The sequence below is a fragment of the Erpetoichthys calabaricus genome, chromosome 8, assembly GCF_900747795.2.
Source record: "Erpetoichthys calabaricus chromosome 8, fErpCal1.3, whole genome shotgun sequence".
In the NCBI taxonomy this organism is placed as follows: domain Eukaryota; kingdom Metazoa; phylum Chordata; class Cladistia; order Polypteriformes; family Polypteridae; genus Erpetoichthys; species Erpetoichthys calabaricus.
This window is the reverse complement of record NC_041401.2, coordinates 196,293,363-196,311,656: the sequence shown is the minus strand read 5'-3', so window position 1 is coordinate 196,311,656 and position 18,294 is coordinate 196,293,363. Positions and strand designations below refer to the sequence as shown.

At 44.1% G+C, this 18,294-nt stretch overlaps 1 protein-coding gene across 1 annotated transcript in view; it reads right to left on the bottom strand.

Annotated features, from left to right (window-relative positions):
* si:dkey-219c10.4 (high affinity cGMP-specific 3',5'-cyclic phosphodiesterase 9A) overlaps nucleotides 1-18,294 on the bottom strand; it is a 63,641-nt gene that overhangs the window by 21,231 nt on the left and 24,116 nt on the right. The window contains exons 4-7 of the mRNA XM_028808308.2: nucleotides 15,046-15,148; nucleotides 12,551-12,693; nucleotides 11,616-11,675; nucleotides 2,912-3,089 (exon numbers count right to left, since the gene is read on the bottom strand). Coding sequence (XP_028664141.1) covers nucleotides 2,912-3,089; nucleotides 11,616-11,675; nucleotides 12,551-12,693; nucleotides 15,046-15,148 — 484 coding nt within the window. The remainder of the gene's footprint in view (nucleotides 1-2,911; nucleotides 3,090-11,615; nucleotides 11,676-12,550; nucleotides 12,694-15,045; nucleotides 15,149-18,294) is intronic.

The window sequence follows — 18,294 nt, the reverse complement described above, 5'->3', positions numbered from 1 at the left end:
ATGAAGACTACCTGTTGTTATTTACTTATTCATTCATTTTTTATTACAGCGGTTCTCAAACTTTCGTATTTCGCGCCCCCCCCTGTTCTACCTGGAATAATTCTGAAGATACAGTAGATGAGAATAACCCATGATACAACTAACAAAGGTATGATACTCGTGCGGGGTCGCAATGTCCTATCATTTTTACTTCCATAAGGTTTGCATGTGTTTGGCTAACTTCGATGAGATATTTGCAATTTATTTTTTTTAAAGTGCTTTAATAACTGTTAAAATGCCTTGTGTGGTTTTTGGTAGTAATTCTAATCCCAAAAACAAAGAATAAATTATTTATTCTTATTTAATTATTTTTTTATGTAAAGAAACAATTAAATATGTTTTAATTTTTAAAAATCTCGTGAACGAGGACACCGATGAAGTCAATCTGTGCGAGATGAACGTATTTTCGTCCGACAAATATTATACCGCTGTTAGTAGTATCATGAAAATAACGCAATACGCAGTAAATTCCACCCATCCATCCATTTTCCAACCCGCTGAATCCAAACACAGGGTCACGGGGGTCTGCTGGAGCCAATCCCAGCCAACACAGGGCACAAGGCAGGAACCAATCCCGGGCAGGGTGCCAACCCACCACAAGACACACACAAACACACCCACACACCAAGCACACACTGGGGATAATTCAGAATGGCCAATGCACCTAACCTGCATGTCTTTGGACTGTGGGAGGAAACTATTTAACTCAATTTGGTAATATTGGTTACGCTGCTGATGTGGTGCAGTCGCGCCGCATTATCACCTGATCTACTGTTACCCGAACGTTCGCGACAGACACCGATACGTCTCAAACTTTAAAGCAGGCACATATTAGTCATTAGATCTATGCCTTAGAAATGTTTTATTTTAATTTTAGTTATAATGCATTTGTTGTGATTACATGCTTGCAAATTTAAATTTGAAATAAAAATGTACAAAAAAAATTTTGACGTCTTCTTCATTTATTCAACGCCCCCCTTGTACAGCTGGGGGGGGGGGTGCACCCCACCGTTTGAGAACCGATGTTTGCACTCCTAGTTCAGCCTTTTCCTATGCACCACTCATCAATGAAGAGCTACAGTTAGGTCCATAAATATTTGGACAGAGACAACTTTTTTCTCATTTTGGTTCTGTACATTACCACAATGAATTTGAAATGAAACAACTCAGATGAAGTTGAAGTGCAGACTTTCAGCTTTAATTCAGTGGGGTGAACAAAACGATTGCATAAAAATGTGAGACAACTAAAGCGTTTTTTAACACAATCCCTTCATTTCAGGGGCTCAAAAGTAACTGGACAATTGACTCTTTGGCTATTTCATGGGCAGGTGTGGTCAAGTCCGTCGTTATGTCATTATCAATTAAACAAATAAAAGGCCTGGAGTTGATTTGAGGTGTGGTGCTTGCATGTGGAAGATTTTGCTGTGAACAGACAACATGCGGTCAAAGGAGCTCTCCATGCAAGTGAAAGAAGCCATCCTTAAGCTGCAAAAACAGAAAAAACCCATCTGAGAAATTGCTCCAATATTACGAGTGGCAAAATCTACAGTTTGGTCCATCCTGAGAAAGAAAGCAAGCACTGGTGAACTGAGCAACGCAAAAAAACCTGGACGTCCACGGAAGATAACAGTGGTGGATGATCGCAGAATCATTTCCATGGTGAAGAGAAACCCCTTCACAACAGCCAACCAAGTGAACAACACTCTCCAGGGGGTAGGCGGGCGTATCGATATCCAAGTCTACCATAAAGAGAAGACTGCATGAAAGTAAATCCAGAGGGTGCACTGCAGGGTGCAAGCCACTCATAAGCCTCAAGAATAGAAAGGCTAGATTGGACTTTGCTAAAGAACATCTAAAAAAGCCAGCACAGTTCTGGAAAAACATTCTTTGGACAGATGAAACCAAGATCAACCTCTACCAGAATGATGGCATGAAAAAAGTATGGAGAAGGCGTGGAACAGCTCATTATCCAAAGCATAGCACATCATCTGTAAAACACGGTGGAGGGAGGCAGTGTGATGGCTGCCAGTGGCACTGGGACACTAGTGTTTATTGATGATGTGACACAGGACAGAAGCAGCCGAATGAATTCTGAGGTGTTCAGAGACATACTGTCTGCTCAAATCCAGCTAAATACAGCAGTCAAATTGATTCATGATACAGATGGACAATGACCCAAAACATACAGCCAAAGCAACCCAGCAGTTTATTAAAGCAAAGAAGTGGAAAATTCTGGAATGGCCAAGTCAGTCACCTGATCTTCACCCAACTGAGCAGGCATTTCACTTGTTGAAGACTAAACTTCAGACAGAAAGGCCCACAAACAAACAGCAACTGAAAGCCGCTGCAGTAAAGGCCTGGCAGAGCATTAAAAAGGAGGAAACCCAACATCTGGTGATGTCCAGGAGTTCAAGACTTCAGGCTGTCATTGCCAGCAAAGGGTTTTCAACCAAGTATTAGAAATGAACATTTGATTTCCAGTTATTTCATTTGTCCAATTACTTTTGAGCCCCTGAAATGAAGGGATTGTGTTAATAAAATGCTTTAGTGGCCTCACATTTTTATGCAGTCGTTTTGTTCACCCCACTGAATTAAAGCTGAAAGTCTGCACTTCAACTGCATCGGAGTTGTTTCATTTCAAATTCATTGTGGTAATGTACAGAACCACAATCAGAAAAAAGTTGTCTCTGTCCAAATATTTATGGACCTAACTGTATAAGAGGACCAGTATCATTGACTTTCCTAAAGGTAGCCCTCACTTTTTATGCTTTATTGGCTTCTCAATGAATGTTTCCTTCATTACTCAGCACCCTTTACTGAAAGATGACGTGCAGAAGATCAAACACGATGTAGCATGGAGATCATCACCTACCATCTGGGTGACGCAGAAGCAGTGCTTGAAGTTGTGGAAGGGGATGTTGTTGTAGTGTCGGTAGACCTCGTAGAGGAACTGCTGCAGCACCTCGCGCTCGATGCTGAACTTGGTCACAAAATCCAAGTCTGTAAACATCAGCTGTAGCAGGACCATGATTTCGGCGTCTTCCCATTGCCTGCAACAAGATCACATGGTCAGTCTTGTCATGTCCATCACTCATTCTTAAATGTTTATCCAAGAAGCCCTCATTTTAGACACCTAATAATACCCAAGACGTATCTACCTGCCTGTTCTACCAATATAACAATGGACAGGCAGAAGGAAGTGAACAACAACCACGTGTCCCCACGCTAAACATAACGGGAACAAAAGATCAGTTTATCAATACTGGAGCAACAAAACACACCAGACTGTAAAACAAACATACGCAATTATAAAGACTTTTAGAATCCACCAAGATGGACAGAGAGGGAGCCGAACGACGAGTTTCAGTGTGACTTCAAGGTGACCCTTAACAACAGAAGGTTGCACAAAGAAACCACACTTGAAAATGGTGACGTCCAACAGAAAAACAAAAAGGTGTAAAAATTAAAAATTAAAACAAAGACGTTAATAATTGCTGAGATTTGACAAAGGCTTCCTATAAGACAAAAGATTCTCCATAGTAAAAAAAAACCACAGAGGAAGCTTATTTTTAAGTGAGAGGTGTGAAGTGATCAGGTGACTCAACATGAGCAGGGTCAAGGGATCCACCAGTGTTAGTGCTAAAGTAGTCTGTCGTCTTGGGGTCATCAGTCAGGTCTTATCCCACTTCTACCACCAATGTAGCGACCTGCTACCACCTTCACCAGATGGTAGCAAGCACTGGTGAACTCAGGAACGCATTGAGATCTGGACGTCCACAGAAGACAACAGTGGTGGATGATCGCAGAATCATTTCCATGGTGAAGACAATCCCCTTCACAACAGTCAACCAAGTGAACAACACTCTCCACCCCTCAGGTGGTCTGTGGTCACAGCCATACCTGCTCTGACAGCGCTCGACCACCTAAGGAACGTGACCCTCTCAGGTCCGGACCCTGGGCACTACAATATTAATAATAACTAGGGGGCTTTGCTTGCCAACGCTACGCGCCATTGTGGAGAAGGGGGGCTGAACACACCCCAAGGAGACGCGGCTGCTCCCCTGAAACCCCCTCGTAAACGGTGATACCATGGGAAACAAATTCCTTTCTTTTTACCTCCTCTTTGCTCAATCAGCTGCTGGATTGCTGTTGCTCCTGTGCAGCGTGATCAGCATTTCGTGTGGCGCTTTGAACGTTTTAAAGTCTCTGCCTTGTCTCTCTTGTCCCCCAGACATCCTCAGACACTATGCAATCTCTTTTCGCTGTTTCGTTATTTCCCCCAAGTAATATTTTCTGTTTGTTTGCACTAATGTGATCTTTACTCTCCTTTCTTTTTGAGACTTTCTAATTTTCCTACTTCCATTATCTCTAACCTGCAGTGCTGGTGTATCACAGGACTGGCTTCCAAAGGTTGTAAGTATGACGTGACTTGACCATCTCGCCGGACGTGAAAGTGTCTCTCTGTCTCTCTTCAAAAGATCTCGTCTCATCGCAGGAAAAAAGTCTCGTCCCAAATTTTTTTTTTTATAATAGAGAGATATACTGTAGTTAGAAGTGTTTAAAATTGTGTAAGGAGAGATTACGTTGGTTTGGACCTGTGCGGAGGAGAGATGCTGGGTATATTGAGAGAAGGGTGTTAGGGATAGAACTGCCAGGGAAGAGGAGAAGAGGAAGGCCTAAGAGAAGGTTTATGGATGTGGTGAGAGAGGACATGCAGGTGACGGGGGTGACACAGCGAGATGACGAGGACAGGAAGATATGGAAGAAGATGATCCACTGTGGCGACCCCTAACGGGAGCAACTGAAAGAAGAAGAAGAAGAAAGAACAATAGACACTTGGAATAAGAGACCACATAGTGTGGTAGACAGTAGGACTTCAGGGACTTTTAAAACTCGACTTGGTGTTTTTAATGGATGAGGACTGGCGAGCCTTGTGGGGCTGAATGGCCTGTTCTTGTCCAGATTGTTCTAATGTTCTAAAGACCATTTTCATTCCCACATGCCCACAGATGGGATTTTGTTCTGTTGATCCATCCTTCATCAAAGTCACCTAATCCAGTTTTGGGTCATGTAGGGCTGAACTCCCTCTTGTTAACAGTCAGGTGCAAGCAGGAACCAAACTTGGACAGGGCAACAGCCCATGACAGGGCCAGGTTAGAGCTGTGGGGGGAAGAACACACACAGACACAGAAGGAGCACGCTAGCGCCTCACAGAAAGCGACCAAGCTTGGACGATATTGTTATTCTGTAAACACTGCGAGACCAGCGATTCTCCATTCAGCTCCTCACGATGAAGGTCTCTTTTTGTTCTTGTCTTACAACTCTCCTTCTTATTATTCACCTGCTGATATTTTTTCCATCTTGCCAATGTTGTTGCCAAGCAACAGGAAACAAAGGCTTATTCAAAATTTGAATCAACCACCTCTTAAAGGCATAAAGCCTTGGGCCCCTAGGGGGCGCTGAGGTCTTCCCAGAGTTCAAGGCTGAGTCCTCCTCCTGTTAGAACAGAGCCGGGCCTCGGGAGTCAGCCTGCTGTCGAGCTCTCATAGCCCACTGCTGCCGTGATGAGCCTCAGGGTGGCCTTTCGGATGGTTATTGAGTGGCAAAGCACGAGAGCGGCTTTATAATCAGAATGAATTAGAATGAAATGAACTACCTCAGCAGTGCTCGGCTAATGGAGGACCGCCAAGTGAGGGGGGCCTGGAGCTGCACATCTCCCTGTGGTTAGCAGATCAGGAATTACACTGAGGGGCACAACGGGAAGTCGGTATGGAGAGCAGTTTGGTCAGACCCCGTGGCGACGAATCTCAGTCAGCGAAGGAGTTATGGTGAAACGTACTTACTGGGGGATGGAGACCACCCAAAGACAGAGTGCTGTATGTTCATCTGCTCTGATTGAGGGGTCCCCACAAAGACAGAGTGCTGCCATGATTAAGGGGTCCCCTCAAAGACAGAGTGCTGTAAATTAATCTGCTCGGATTGAGGGGTCCCCACAAAGACAGAGTGTTGTACTTTCATCTGCCGTGATTGAGGGGTCCCCACAAAGACAGAGTGTTGTACTTTCATCTGCCGTGATTGAGGGGTCCCCACAAAGACAAGTGTTGTACATTAATCTGCTGTGATTGAGGGGTCCCCACAAAGACAGAGTGTTGTACATTAATCTGCTGTGATTGAGGGGTCCCCACAAAGACAGAGTGTTGTACATTAATCTGCTGTGATTGAGGGGTCCCCACAAAGACAGAGTGTTGTACATTAATCTGCTGTGATTGAGGGGTCCCCACAAAGACAGAGTGCTGTACATTAATCTGCTGTGATTGGGGTCCCCACAAAGACAGAGTGTTGTACATTAATCTGCTCGGATTGAGGGGTCCCCAATGAAGAGAAAGTGTTGTACATTAATCTGCTGTGATTGAGGGGTCCCCACAAAGACAGAGTGTTGTACATTAATCTGCTCGGATTGAGGGGTCCCCACAAAGACAGAGTGTTGTACATTAATCTGCTGTGATTGAGGGGTCCCCACAAAGACAGAGTGCTGTACATTAATCTGCTGTGATTGGGGGTCCCCACAAAGACAGAGTGTTGTACATTAATCTGCTCGGATTGAGGGGTCCCCAATGAAGAGAAAGTGTTGTACATTAATCTGCTGTGATTGAGGGGTCCCCACAAAGACAGAGTGTTGTACATTAATCTGCTCGGATTGAGGGGTCCCCACAAAGACAGAGTGTTGTACTTTCATCTGCCGTGATTGAGGGGTCCCCACAAAGACAGAGTGTTGTACTTTCATCTGCCGTGATTGAGGGGTCCCCACAAAGACAGAGTGTTGTACATTAATCTGCTGTGATTGAGGGGTCCCCACAAAGACCGAGTGTTGTACATTAATCTGCTCTGATTGAGGGGTCCCCACAAAGACAGAGTGCTGCCATGATTAAGGGGTCCCCTCAAAGACAGAGTGCTGTACTTTAATCTGCTGTGATTGGGTGTCCCCACAAAGACAGAGTGTTGTACATTAATCTGCTCGGATTGAGGGGTCCCCACAAAGACAGACCCAGCCCATTGCGGCACTTCCTGTGTGATTTTGGGCTATACAAAAATAAACTGTATTGTATTGTATTGTACAGAGTGCTGTACTTCCATCTGCTGTGATTGAGGGGTTACCCTCTAAAGACAAAGTGCTGCCATGATTGAGGGGTCCCCCCCCCCAAAGCGAGAGCATTGTTCTTCAATTTGCTGCAATTGAGTGGTCCTCCCAAATACAGAGTACCCTTCTTTAATCTGCCACAGAGACAGAGACAGAGACAGAGTGTTGTACTTCAATCTCCTGTAATTGAGGGGTTGCCTCCATAAAGACTGAGTGCTGCCATGATTGAGGGGGTCCCCTGAAAGAGAGAGCACTGTATTTTAATCTTCCACAATTTAGGGGTTCCCTGTGAAGACATAGTGCTGTAGTTTAATCTGCTACAATTGAGGGGTCTCCACCTAATGATAGAGAGCTGCTATAACTGAGGGGTCCCCCAGAAGACAGAGTGTTATACTTTTACCCACCATGATCAGGGGACAGCAGTGATCCCTAGACAAACAAGCAAGGGTCTATAGGGGTCCCCAGTGGTATGGGCCCCTCTGCATCCCCCCTATTTGTGCCCCGGTTTACATATGCTGAGTAGTCAGTCAAGTGCGTTGAGTTTAACTTCACAAACAGATGAGGAGAAGAAAAGGATAACAGAAACAAAGAGGCTACCATATGGACCGAGTGTCCTGAGCTCAAGTTCCGCTCTCCCAGTGTTCCTGTGGGATTTTCTCCAGGGTCTCCAGTAAACTGGTGGGTAGCAGCCTTCATCTTCTTGGGATATCATCAGAGATGACTTTCTGCCAAGGTGCAGTTTCCCTCGTCTTCATCCCGTGTTCATTTTAATTTTGTGTATCCACTATGAATGTCATTAATTATGTCAGTCACGCGAGGTCAGCTACTAAGTGACGGCTTGGAGGGACACTCGCTGTCACACAGAAGTGACACTTGGTGTCTTCATTGTAGCGCTCCTCTCCGAAGGGCCTCTTTGATCGTGTCAGCTCTTCTCTGGTTTGCTTTCTTTTGTGTTACCATAAACGCCAAGCGCTGCAACGATTTCAATTATTCGTCCAAACTTCAAAAGCAGCAGGGACGCACATTTGAATGGGACGCCTCTCCTCACATTAAAAGAATCCATTATTGTCAATAAGTGCACCCTGCCTGGTTTTCACATGAATATGGAAGTGGCGGGTGCCAGCTTGACTGAACACCCCTTCGTAAAGTCCAGGGTGGCATCATTAAGTAGACCGTTGACAGCTGAGGACGCAAATCAACTGCATGGCATTAACATGAAGGGGTCCGGTGGGCACTGCAGATGGAGCTCTGGCATCACGTCGCTTGAGTCCGGGCTTGAACTTCTCCCCAGGCTTCTTCTAGCCACTCTAAATTTAAAATCCACGTCCCTGAGGGGTGGGGTGGACAGCAGCAGAGCAAATTGGGAATCGAAAGGAAACCACAGAAACAAGAGGTGGGTTGTTAGCTTCTTCATTTTTGATTCTTTTGTTTGGAATAATTGTATTTATATTCATTTGTGTGTTTCTTTGTGTTTGAGTCTGTCTGTGGATCGCTGCCTTTCTTATGTGCCATGTTGTTTTGTGGGGGGACCCCAAGAGGCAGGACAACCTGCTCATCCCCACCAGGCACTGCCCTCAGCCCTGCAGATGTGAATGCGCCTGGGAGTTTGGTGAGTGCTTATCTGCGATTAGTTCTTGTGCCTTGAGTGTTTCTGGATTTTTGACCCCTCGGTTTTGTCTTTTTCGACTGTTCCATGGATTTGCGATTCTGCCTGGGATTGCCTTTTTATGTTTTTGTGCTCTGTTCTTATTTCAGATCTTTCATTAATCTTTTATTCTACGAAGATTCTTTGTGGCCCTTTTTGTTACTGGCCAGGGTTTCATTTTTTTGGACAGAATTTCCCCCTCTAGTAGACATTTTTGGAACTCTTCAGGACTTGAGTGATTGGGAACTCTCAAGTGTCACAACACCACAGTTGCCATCTTGGATCCTTGATGATCACTGCTGTTTTATGTTATTTGTGCCTTCCGTATCAATGGGAACATCCCAGCATTTAACAGGAGATGCGGCACTGATGACATCTGATTTGGTGACGGGTGTAAAGTTTGTCCAAAATGATGCTGTGGCATCCAACTTTAGGATACTAGAACTGTTTCTGTGCCTTTAACCTTGCGATTTATTATTTTTGATCTCCCGACATCTGACTTCATGCTCTTGCTTCTTGTTTGCTAATTTATGTTGTCACACACGTGTGAATAGGAGGCAGCTGAAGGGCTTGGAGAATACTGTAATGGTAACACATCTGCCCAGGGGGTGGCGGGGTGCACTAAAGCTCTTTCTAAGTTCCCTGCAGACCTTTCCCAGGAAATCCCACCAAGAGCCACGGCCTCGACTTGGGACACGCCGGGACGACATCACTTCCGGGCTCGCCCCCAAGGATGACATCACTTCCGGTCTCGCCCCCGAGGATGACATCACTTCCCTCAGACTTCCTATAAAGCCTCACTCCCTTCCTCTGGAATTCAGTTCTGTTTTGGACTCTGTCTTGTAAACATTACTCGCTACCACACCTTTTACTTTTGCAGCCAGGAACACATTATATGGGTGGCTGCCCCAAACCTTTACAATGTCTCGGGTCTCTTCTTGTCACAATGTTTTGTGCTTTGTATTTTGACGATTCGGTTGGCTTGTTCTGGCCGTTTTGATCTCTGCTGTTGATCTGTTTCGGACTATGTGTTCCTATCAGTCATTTTCCTTCTTTGTGTCCTCTCTAGTGGGGCCAAAAGTTGCATCAAAATAAAAAGTGATTTAAAGGAATAATGGACAGGTGACCCTGCCTCCTGGGGAACCACCCACAAAATACATGGCATATAAGACAAGAAACGCAGATACAGTGAAACTAAATGACCAACATGCTCAATGTAAATGAAAAAATTTGGATGTGAGCGTCAGTAGGTTTTGTGCCCAAGTTACCCGAACTCTTCTCTAACATTTCAGTAATTATTGACCACTCTGATGCTGATCTTTCTGATCATAAATGAGGTCATTACATTAGCAATTGATGAGAAGAATTCAGAATTCATTAAAGAATTACAGTATTTGAGGGGTCCTCTCGAGTAACTCTTTCTCGTGCACAATTTGGCTCAAAAACTAATCAGCACATCCTCATCTCATAACAGGCGTAGGTTTCGTTTTTGGTATTCTTCCATCCAGCCATTTTAGCTGGAGACTGTCCTCAAGAAATTGTGACACACAGACAGACAGACACCCATCATTGAGATATCAATGTTTTCGGTATCAGGGGACCCTTAAACTCCGAAATCCATCGAAAACTGGAGATCAAAATTTTTGACAAATCTAAACTTCTTCCCCCCCCCCCCCACAGACAATAGATTATGGGGGGGGGAGGCGCAAAGCAAAATGAACAAAACAGACATACAAACAGCATTTGAACCCCAGCCATACATAGATGGGAGAGGCCAGAAGGAAACATCGAGGGTAGGGGCCTCAGCCATTGATGGGAGGGGCAGAGGTGAAGAGCAGGCTAAAGGAAGGGCTAGTGGGAGGGGCTTCAGATATAGATGGGAGGGGCCAAGGGTACATATCACTCAAAAGGAAGGACTAGGGGTGTGGCTTCAAATATAGATGGGAGGGGCCAGGGGTACATATCACTCAAAAGGTAGGGCTAGTGGGTGGAGTCCCATAAATAATTGGTAAGGGGGGGCAGATCATCAGGCAAAATAAATCACTGGGGTAAGACCACAGACATGAATGGGAGGGGCCAGAGGTACATATCACTCAAAAGGAAGGGCTAGGGGTGGAGCTTCAGATATAGATGGGAGGGACCAGGGGAACATATCACTCAAAAGGAAGGGCTAGGGGTGGGGCTTCAGATATAGATGGGAGGGGCCAGGGGTACATATCACTTAACAGGAAGGGCTTCATATATAGATGGGAGGGACCAGGGGTACATATCACTCAAAAGGACGGGCTAGGGGCGGGGCTTCAGATATAGAGGGGAGGGACCAGGGGAACATATCACTCAAAAGGAAGGGCTGGGGATGGAGCTTCAGACATAAACGGGAGGGGTCAGGGGTAATATCACTCAAAAGGAAGGGCTAGGGGCGGGGCTTCAGATATAGATGGGAGGGGCCAGAAGGAAACACTATATCACTATAAAGGACGTTCTGGGGAAGGTCCACGGTCAATTCCCAACAGTTAGTCTGCTCTACCACCTGTTCCTTGACCCCCAAGCCTTCTGTGTTCACACGGTAGCCTCTAAACACATAACAGGTCTATGTGTCCCTTATGGATTCCACATCAGGATCAGACGCCCTTGGACAATCTCTTGGCACTCCCTTAGCCAACTGTAATATTTACTAACCCTAACCCTAATGTACTTTCTTTCTGACTTTAGGAATGATGGGAAATCAACCTGTCGTAGCATTTCTATTAGAAGAACACAAATCCATAGAATATTCTGACCATACATTCTTACCAGTTGTCAAAGGTGGGCGTCTTCAGATACTGTCTGACTTCTTCTGTCACTTCAAGGGAACTGTCAGAATGAAGAATATGACAAAAATAAGAATAAATGACCAACGCTGGATCCACAGCTTGCATTTTACATGATAAATAACATCAGGTGCCATTTACCTGCCAACCTAACGGCCTACGTGTGCTTCATATACAGCTTTATGTTTAACTTGAAGATGCAGCCTTTGCTTGTGGACAGCCACTTGTCCTGTTATTTCTTAGTGTCACTTTAGAGTCCATGAACCATCTGCTGTATTTAAGACAGGACGCTAAACAAGCCAGTTCCACATACATAGCTCCTTGTTATCGTGTCCTAAGGCATTTCATATGTCTAGAGCTCAACTGTAATGGCGAATACGATAAACAAAATCGCAGACAGTTTAGTGTGGACTGACGATGAGGTGGAATTGTTATTGAGAATAAGGAGTGCAAAGCGGCTGAGAATAGTCATGGCAGTCCAAGTACAGTGACATTGTACACCGCTACAAGGGGCATTATCTGTCACATGAAGGATACTCGCTCAAGACGTTATAATGGGCAGGACCCAATCAGGGCAGGGGATGTAATAAGCACAAACCAATCAGAGTGCGGTGTAGAGTCTGCATTTTCAAAGCTCTCGGACATCACCCGTCCAAACTGCAACACAGAGCTGGCATTTTCAGAAGTTTACGGAGTTTTCTTAAGTCTCCATTTTTGGGAGTAAAAACGCTATGGTATTGTGGACGAAATGCAAAAACAAATGCTAATATCTACATTTTTAAACGTAAATGCAGGAGGGTGGATGTAACCCAAGGCGTTTATGTGAGAAAACACGAGTAACAGATAAACAGCACAGACAGACAGCACCAGCCGTCTCAGACACAGAGCCATCTGGCCAGCGGGGCACAAAGCCGTTACCTCATCTGGAGGAACTTCTCTTGCACGTGCTCACATTCTTCTTTTGTCTTCCGCAGTGTCCTTTTGTGATAAAACGGTGAAGGTTTTTGGGTCCCCACAGAGAGGTCTTTGAAGAGTCCTAACCAGCTGAGATGCTCAACGTTCTGTAGTTAAATCAAAGGTATGTCACTCAAAGATCACAAACAGATAACTTGTGCCTCTCTAGACTTTCAGCGGACACGGCGTTGGATTCCCCAGATATTCCCCAAATATTTCATTCTAAAAAGGAAGCAATAAAAGAGTATGGTCTGAGTGGTGGATATGGTGTTATCTATCTTGATTTTTAGGAGGCTTTTAATAAGGTATCCCATGGGAGGTTGGACATCAGACTAAAAGTATTTTAAGTTCAGGGCATGGGGTGGAGGTGGGCACAAAATTGACTCAAGCAGAGGAAGCACAGGGTTTTGGTGAGGGGATCTTTTTCACAATTAGGTGATGATAGCAGTGAAGTCCAGCGGTGGTCAGTTTTGGGGCTGCTGCTGGCCTTTAATGTTCATGAATGTAATCAATAAGCTGGTTAAGTCTTCAGATGAGACCAAAGAAGGTGGAAGGGCAGATCATGGAGAATCAGCTAAACTGTGACAGAGGGAGACTGGCCTGCTTTGTGTGAGATGAAATTTAATATAAGTGGATGAGATATGAATACGCGATGGGTGGTCTGAAACTTGAACGCACACCTGATGAGAAGGAGCTGGGAGTCAGAGTGGACAACTTACCATTAACACCCAGGCAGTGGACAGCAGTGATCAGGGAGGCGAGTGGGATGTTAGGTCATAAAGCACTATGACGTGTGGAGTACAACTCTGTGGAGGTCACTCTCAAGTTATATAGGCCTCTGGAGTACTCTGCAGTAATGTTGGGAGTTTTGGTTTCCATATTACAAAAAAAAAAAAGACATAGAAGCACCAGAGGAGGTCCAGAGGAGAGCAACAAAGATTAGATTAGAGGACCAGGAGTTCTGAACTATGAGGGGAGGTTTGAGTTGAGCCTCTTCAGTGTAAGCAAACAGAGCTGAAGAGGGGACACGATTAAGGTGTTTAATATTACAAAATGAATAAGTACGGTGGATCCCAGCACCTCCATCACAAGTGGGCCTGGTTATTATGAAGGGGATTAGCACAGAAGATTCCAATTGTTAGTTTCAGATAAACTCAACCAGAACATGGGGACAGAGTTGAAAACGTGTGAAGTTTTTAGAAAGTTTTTCTTCACACAAAGAGCCATAGACACACGAATGAGTGAGCAAGCGGTGTGGTGGAGAGCAGACTTTAGGGACCTTCAGTTTCCAGCTTGATGTTAATTTGGTGATTAAGATGGATGAGCGTGTTGGACTGAATGGTCAGTTTTTCTGATGTTCTAATGCAGCGTTTCTCAACCTTTACAGTTAGGTCCATAAATATTTGGACAGAGACAACTTTTTTTTCTCATTTTGGTTCTGTACATTACCACAATGAGTTTTAAATGAAACAACTCCGATGCAGTCGAAGTGCAGACTTTCAGCTTTAATTCAGTGGGGTGAACCAAACGATTGCATAAAAATGTGAGGCAACTAAAGCATTTTTTTAATTGACTGATTGACTCTGACTGACTGATGAGAAATTCTTGACTATCTGGCTTGTTTGCACTGGTGGACCAGGCACACCTCATCAACCATGTTGTGTGACCACTAGGGGGAGCCCCAAACCGACCCAGCGATACCCAACACAATTCAAAAAATTGATTTTTATGCTACAAAAACACCTCCTCAAATACACCATACACTTTCTACTTGTGCTGCGGCCATTTTATAATACAGCATCAGGTAACATCATGGATGCAACAAATCGTGGTCAGGCTGTCCAAATATTTATGGACCTAACTGTAAGTATTTGCGACCCAAGTTTTTGTAACAGTTTTAATCGCGCCCCCCTAACGTCTTTTTGAAACCCTAATAAAATGTTTTCCTATATTTTTTCCTGCCGATACACCGCTACAAGCTTAAAATTTCCCTATGAATAGCGAAATTACGCCACATATGGCAACATTCGCGCCCCCTTTTTTGTTACTTCGCCCCACAGTTTGAGAACCGCTATTCTAATGTCTGACTCGCAGAGGGCTAGATTCCTGTTAGTCGTGTCTGTAAAACCATAAAATTCAAAGAGGGGCATTTACTTTTTCACGACTGTGCAATTTTCTTTCGCTGTCACGTGCCTGTTTGTTATTTTCTGTTCTTGAAGCTTCAGGACCAACCAATCGGCAATGCGTGCAGCTCGACACATTTATGTCAGCATTGTTGAGGGGTAAATGAACAACAAACACAAGCAGAACGAGGAGCTGACGTCTGATATAATGGAGGGGCCACAGATGACCATTGTTGATGGCGGACGGTTGGCCCCCTGTGTCTTGTGTTGGTTGCTGATGTGCTTTTCCTTTATCTCCCTTTTCCTTTAATATTCCACTAATTGTGTTCACCATACCTCCAATTTTTCCCGAAATAATTCCACTTTGCTTTTCATTTCATACACTATGGAAGGTGTTTCTCCAGCTTCTACCAAAATCTTCTTTTCCAGACTCTGAAGCCTGTGACAAATAAAAGAAAGAAATCATAATTTTATATACTGGACAGTTCATTTCACCGCTGTTGATGACAAGAGGTGCTCCACAAAGAATACAAAATAAAGCAACACAAGATGGCCGATATGTATACGTCTGTATTTAGGCGTAGTGTTGTCAGTTTTGAATATTTTTTTTCCTATTTTTGTCCTATTTCTGGTGATTGTGCTTATAACTGGTTAATTGTGCACCGTCTGCTATAGTTTATAAACTAAGAACAATAATGGAGGCGACCAGAAGAGAAACACCAGAAAATACGCAGAGATCAAAACCAAAAGGCGGTCCTGTCCCTCAGAAGTGTTGTCATTGATTCCTTTGTTTCATTTATTTAATGCCTCCTTGTCATGTTTGGGTCAAGTTTCATAAACCTTATAGGATTTCAATACCTGAGAATTCATTTCTGACAGGAATTTGGGGATCCAAGTCTTCTCAAGAACACCAGGTATTTTAACCATCATGTTACGAGGCCATTTTGCTTTTCTTGTGAACATCGCCATCTTGTGGCAACGGTATTTGTGGTTGCCAGGGCGATGAACCCTGGAATTATCTGGGGTTGCGTTACGTGCGACATCATCGATGGATCCATAAAATACTGAATATGTAAAAGACCCAATCAACTTCTCAAAAGAACTTGTGATCGTTTCTTTCGTGCTTTTCTGGTTTAACACTTTATTTTTTCTGAACTCTCAACTGTGATTTTTGCTTCACACTTCTTTTAATGTAGCGCCAGTTTGATTTCTAGCTTTGACCCTTGCGTGTTTCTGCTTTACGACTTTCTCCCAGTCCTTTACAGAAAAAAAATCTTGTTTTTTTAGGCAGAACACAAAGTACCAAAATGCTAACCCAGAATCAAAGTCTAAAACTCAGGAAAGGGGGTCAGAAACAACGTAGAAAGAAAATAACAAAAAGGCCGTCCTGAATTCTTTTAGATGTCCTCAGACTCAAAGAATTGGGGGAACACATGGCAGGTAAACTTTACACATTTGACCCCAGAAGTGGAAACACAGGAATTCTGGGTTGGTTGCCTAGCAGTATGGCCAAGCCAAACAAATCCATGCAGTTGGCGCAGTGGTCGCGCTGCTGCCTCGCAGTATGGAGATCATGAGTTCTTGTTCCAGGTCCACCAGCGCTTTGAGTAGTGAGAAAAGTGCTATATAAATGTAATGTAATTAATGTAACTAAAGCACCAAATATTGTTGAAGTGATGCAAGAATAATAGCAAATGTCTGAAATTATAACTCAGGCTCTCTAAGTTTGCCTGTGTTCCTTGTCCTTTGTGGGTGGAGCTCCAGGAGGTGGGGCCACTCTGACGTCACTGCTGTTGAGCCTTCCCTCTGGGTATTTAAGCCATGACAGGGAAGGCTCAGGAGTAGGAGATCATTCAGTTTGTATTTGGAGTTTTTGTGCATTTCCTTTGAATTATTTTGGCTTTGCTGCCTTCTTAAAGGGGACGTGACTTCTGGATTGCATATTGAGACTTGTTTGCTTAAGGACTGCCTTTTAGTTAACTCCTTTCTGCCTCTTCTTTTGCTCTTGTGAGTGTTTTCTTGTAGTTTTCTATTTTTGTTTAATAAATTCTAATTCATAAGGATAAGCCAACACATAACGCCGTGAGGAGACGGGCATTGCGGGTTTGCGACTGACCACTGGCCATTCCGTGCAGTACAGATCTGTGAACTGAGACGCTTTATTGTGTCAGTCCAAGGCAGTTCACTTGGCGGCGAGGATGGGATTTACACTGTGGATGGGTGGAGTGTAGTGGTGAAGCTTTGTAGAGAAGGTGGGAGACCAGCTGACATCACCAGGGTTAGGGGATCTCTGTTCACATTGTTCACAAGTGGTCTCTGTGGAGATGCCAATGTGTCTGATGGCCAATCAGGTGAGTAATATGGGTAAGGGTGCATATGGATGTTCTGGGATCAGAATTGGACACTGTGTTGTTGTGTTGAGATTTTGGATTAAAGAGATATTATTAAGTTACCATATAATTTCCGTTATTTATAATGTTGGTCGTATAATTTGAATGTTGAAAACTCACGCTATTGGTCCAAGTGATTACGATATGTTAACGTCCAAATGAGAAAGTAACCACAGAGCACCCTGCCTTTTGTTTTTCTATGTGTTGTGCCTACGTGCCCACACCGTAATACCCAAACTATTCCATTTGCACTGATTTGTGTTGTTTATATCTCGCACCCTCATACACCTTTATCGTAAGAGCATCCCTTATCTACAATCAGAAGAAAATATGAAGCTGGTTTTAAATTAAAAGTCGTTGAAGTGGCGAAAAAAATTGGTAACAAAATTCAATATGTCTGAGAAACCGGTGCGAGATAGGAGGAGGAAATAAATTAATAAATAAGTGTCGTATTTTTCTCTGGGTCTGATTTTGTGATCAATTTTTCAGGTTTCAAGACCCGACTTATACGCTAGTACATATGGTATTTCCCAGAATTGTCCCTCCGCACGTGACAGTCTCAATGACCTATCAAAGGCTCATGCTACAAGATGGTCGCTTCTGAGCCAGACATTGTGGATTGCAGCAAATCTGCGAACTGAGACGCTTAATGGCGTGAGTCCACAGCTATACATGCATGTTCCTAAACCTTCAGATCGTGGTGTCCTCACCGCTGAGTTTGTAAAATGGACTACTGCAGTCAATCACCGTATTTCAAACTAAGACAAATATGTTTTGTTGGTTAAATGAATCAAATATAAACCTGCTGTTTTAAAATGGTGTGTATGTTTCTTCTCTGAAGATGGGTACCCACTTGTAGAATTAGTCACTTTTACACGTGTGGTTTTGTCTATTTAAGATATAAAGTGATGATATAAAGGTGGCAGCGTCTGCACACTGCGTTATCCTTCCTCCTGTGGATACAAGTCTCTGTCTTCAGCTCTAATGGCAGTTCCCTTTAATCCCAAGTAGGTCCTAGCGGTAGTGTTTGTGATTTTTGGAAACGACTTCCCTTTGCCTTTGACTTACGACTTTGTCCTGTCCTTTCAGTTTCTGGTTATGCGGTTGGGTTTTGTGCTCCTTTCCTGTCCTGAACCCTCCCCTAGTTCATTCATGCCAGGGCCGTTCTTAGCAGTTTGGGAGCCTTACATGGTTC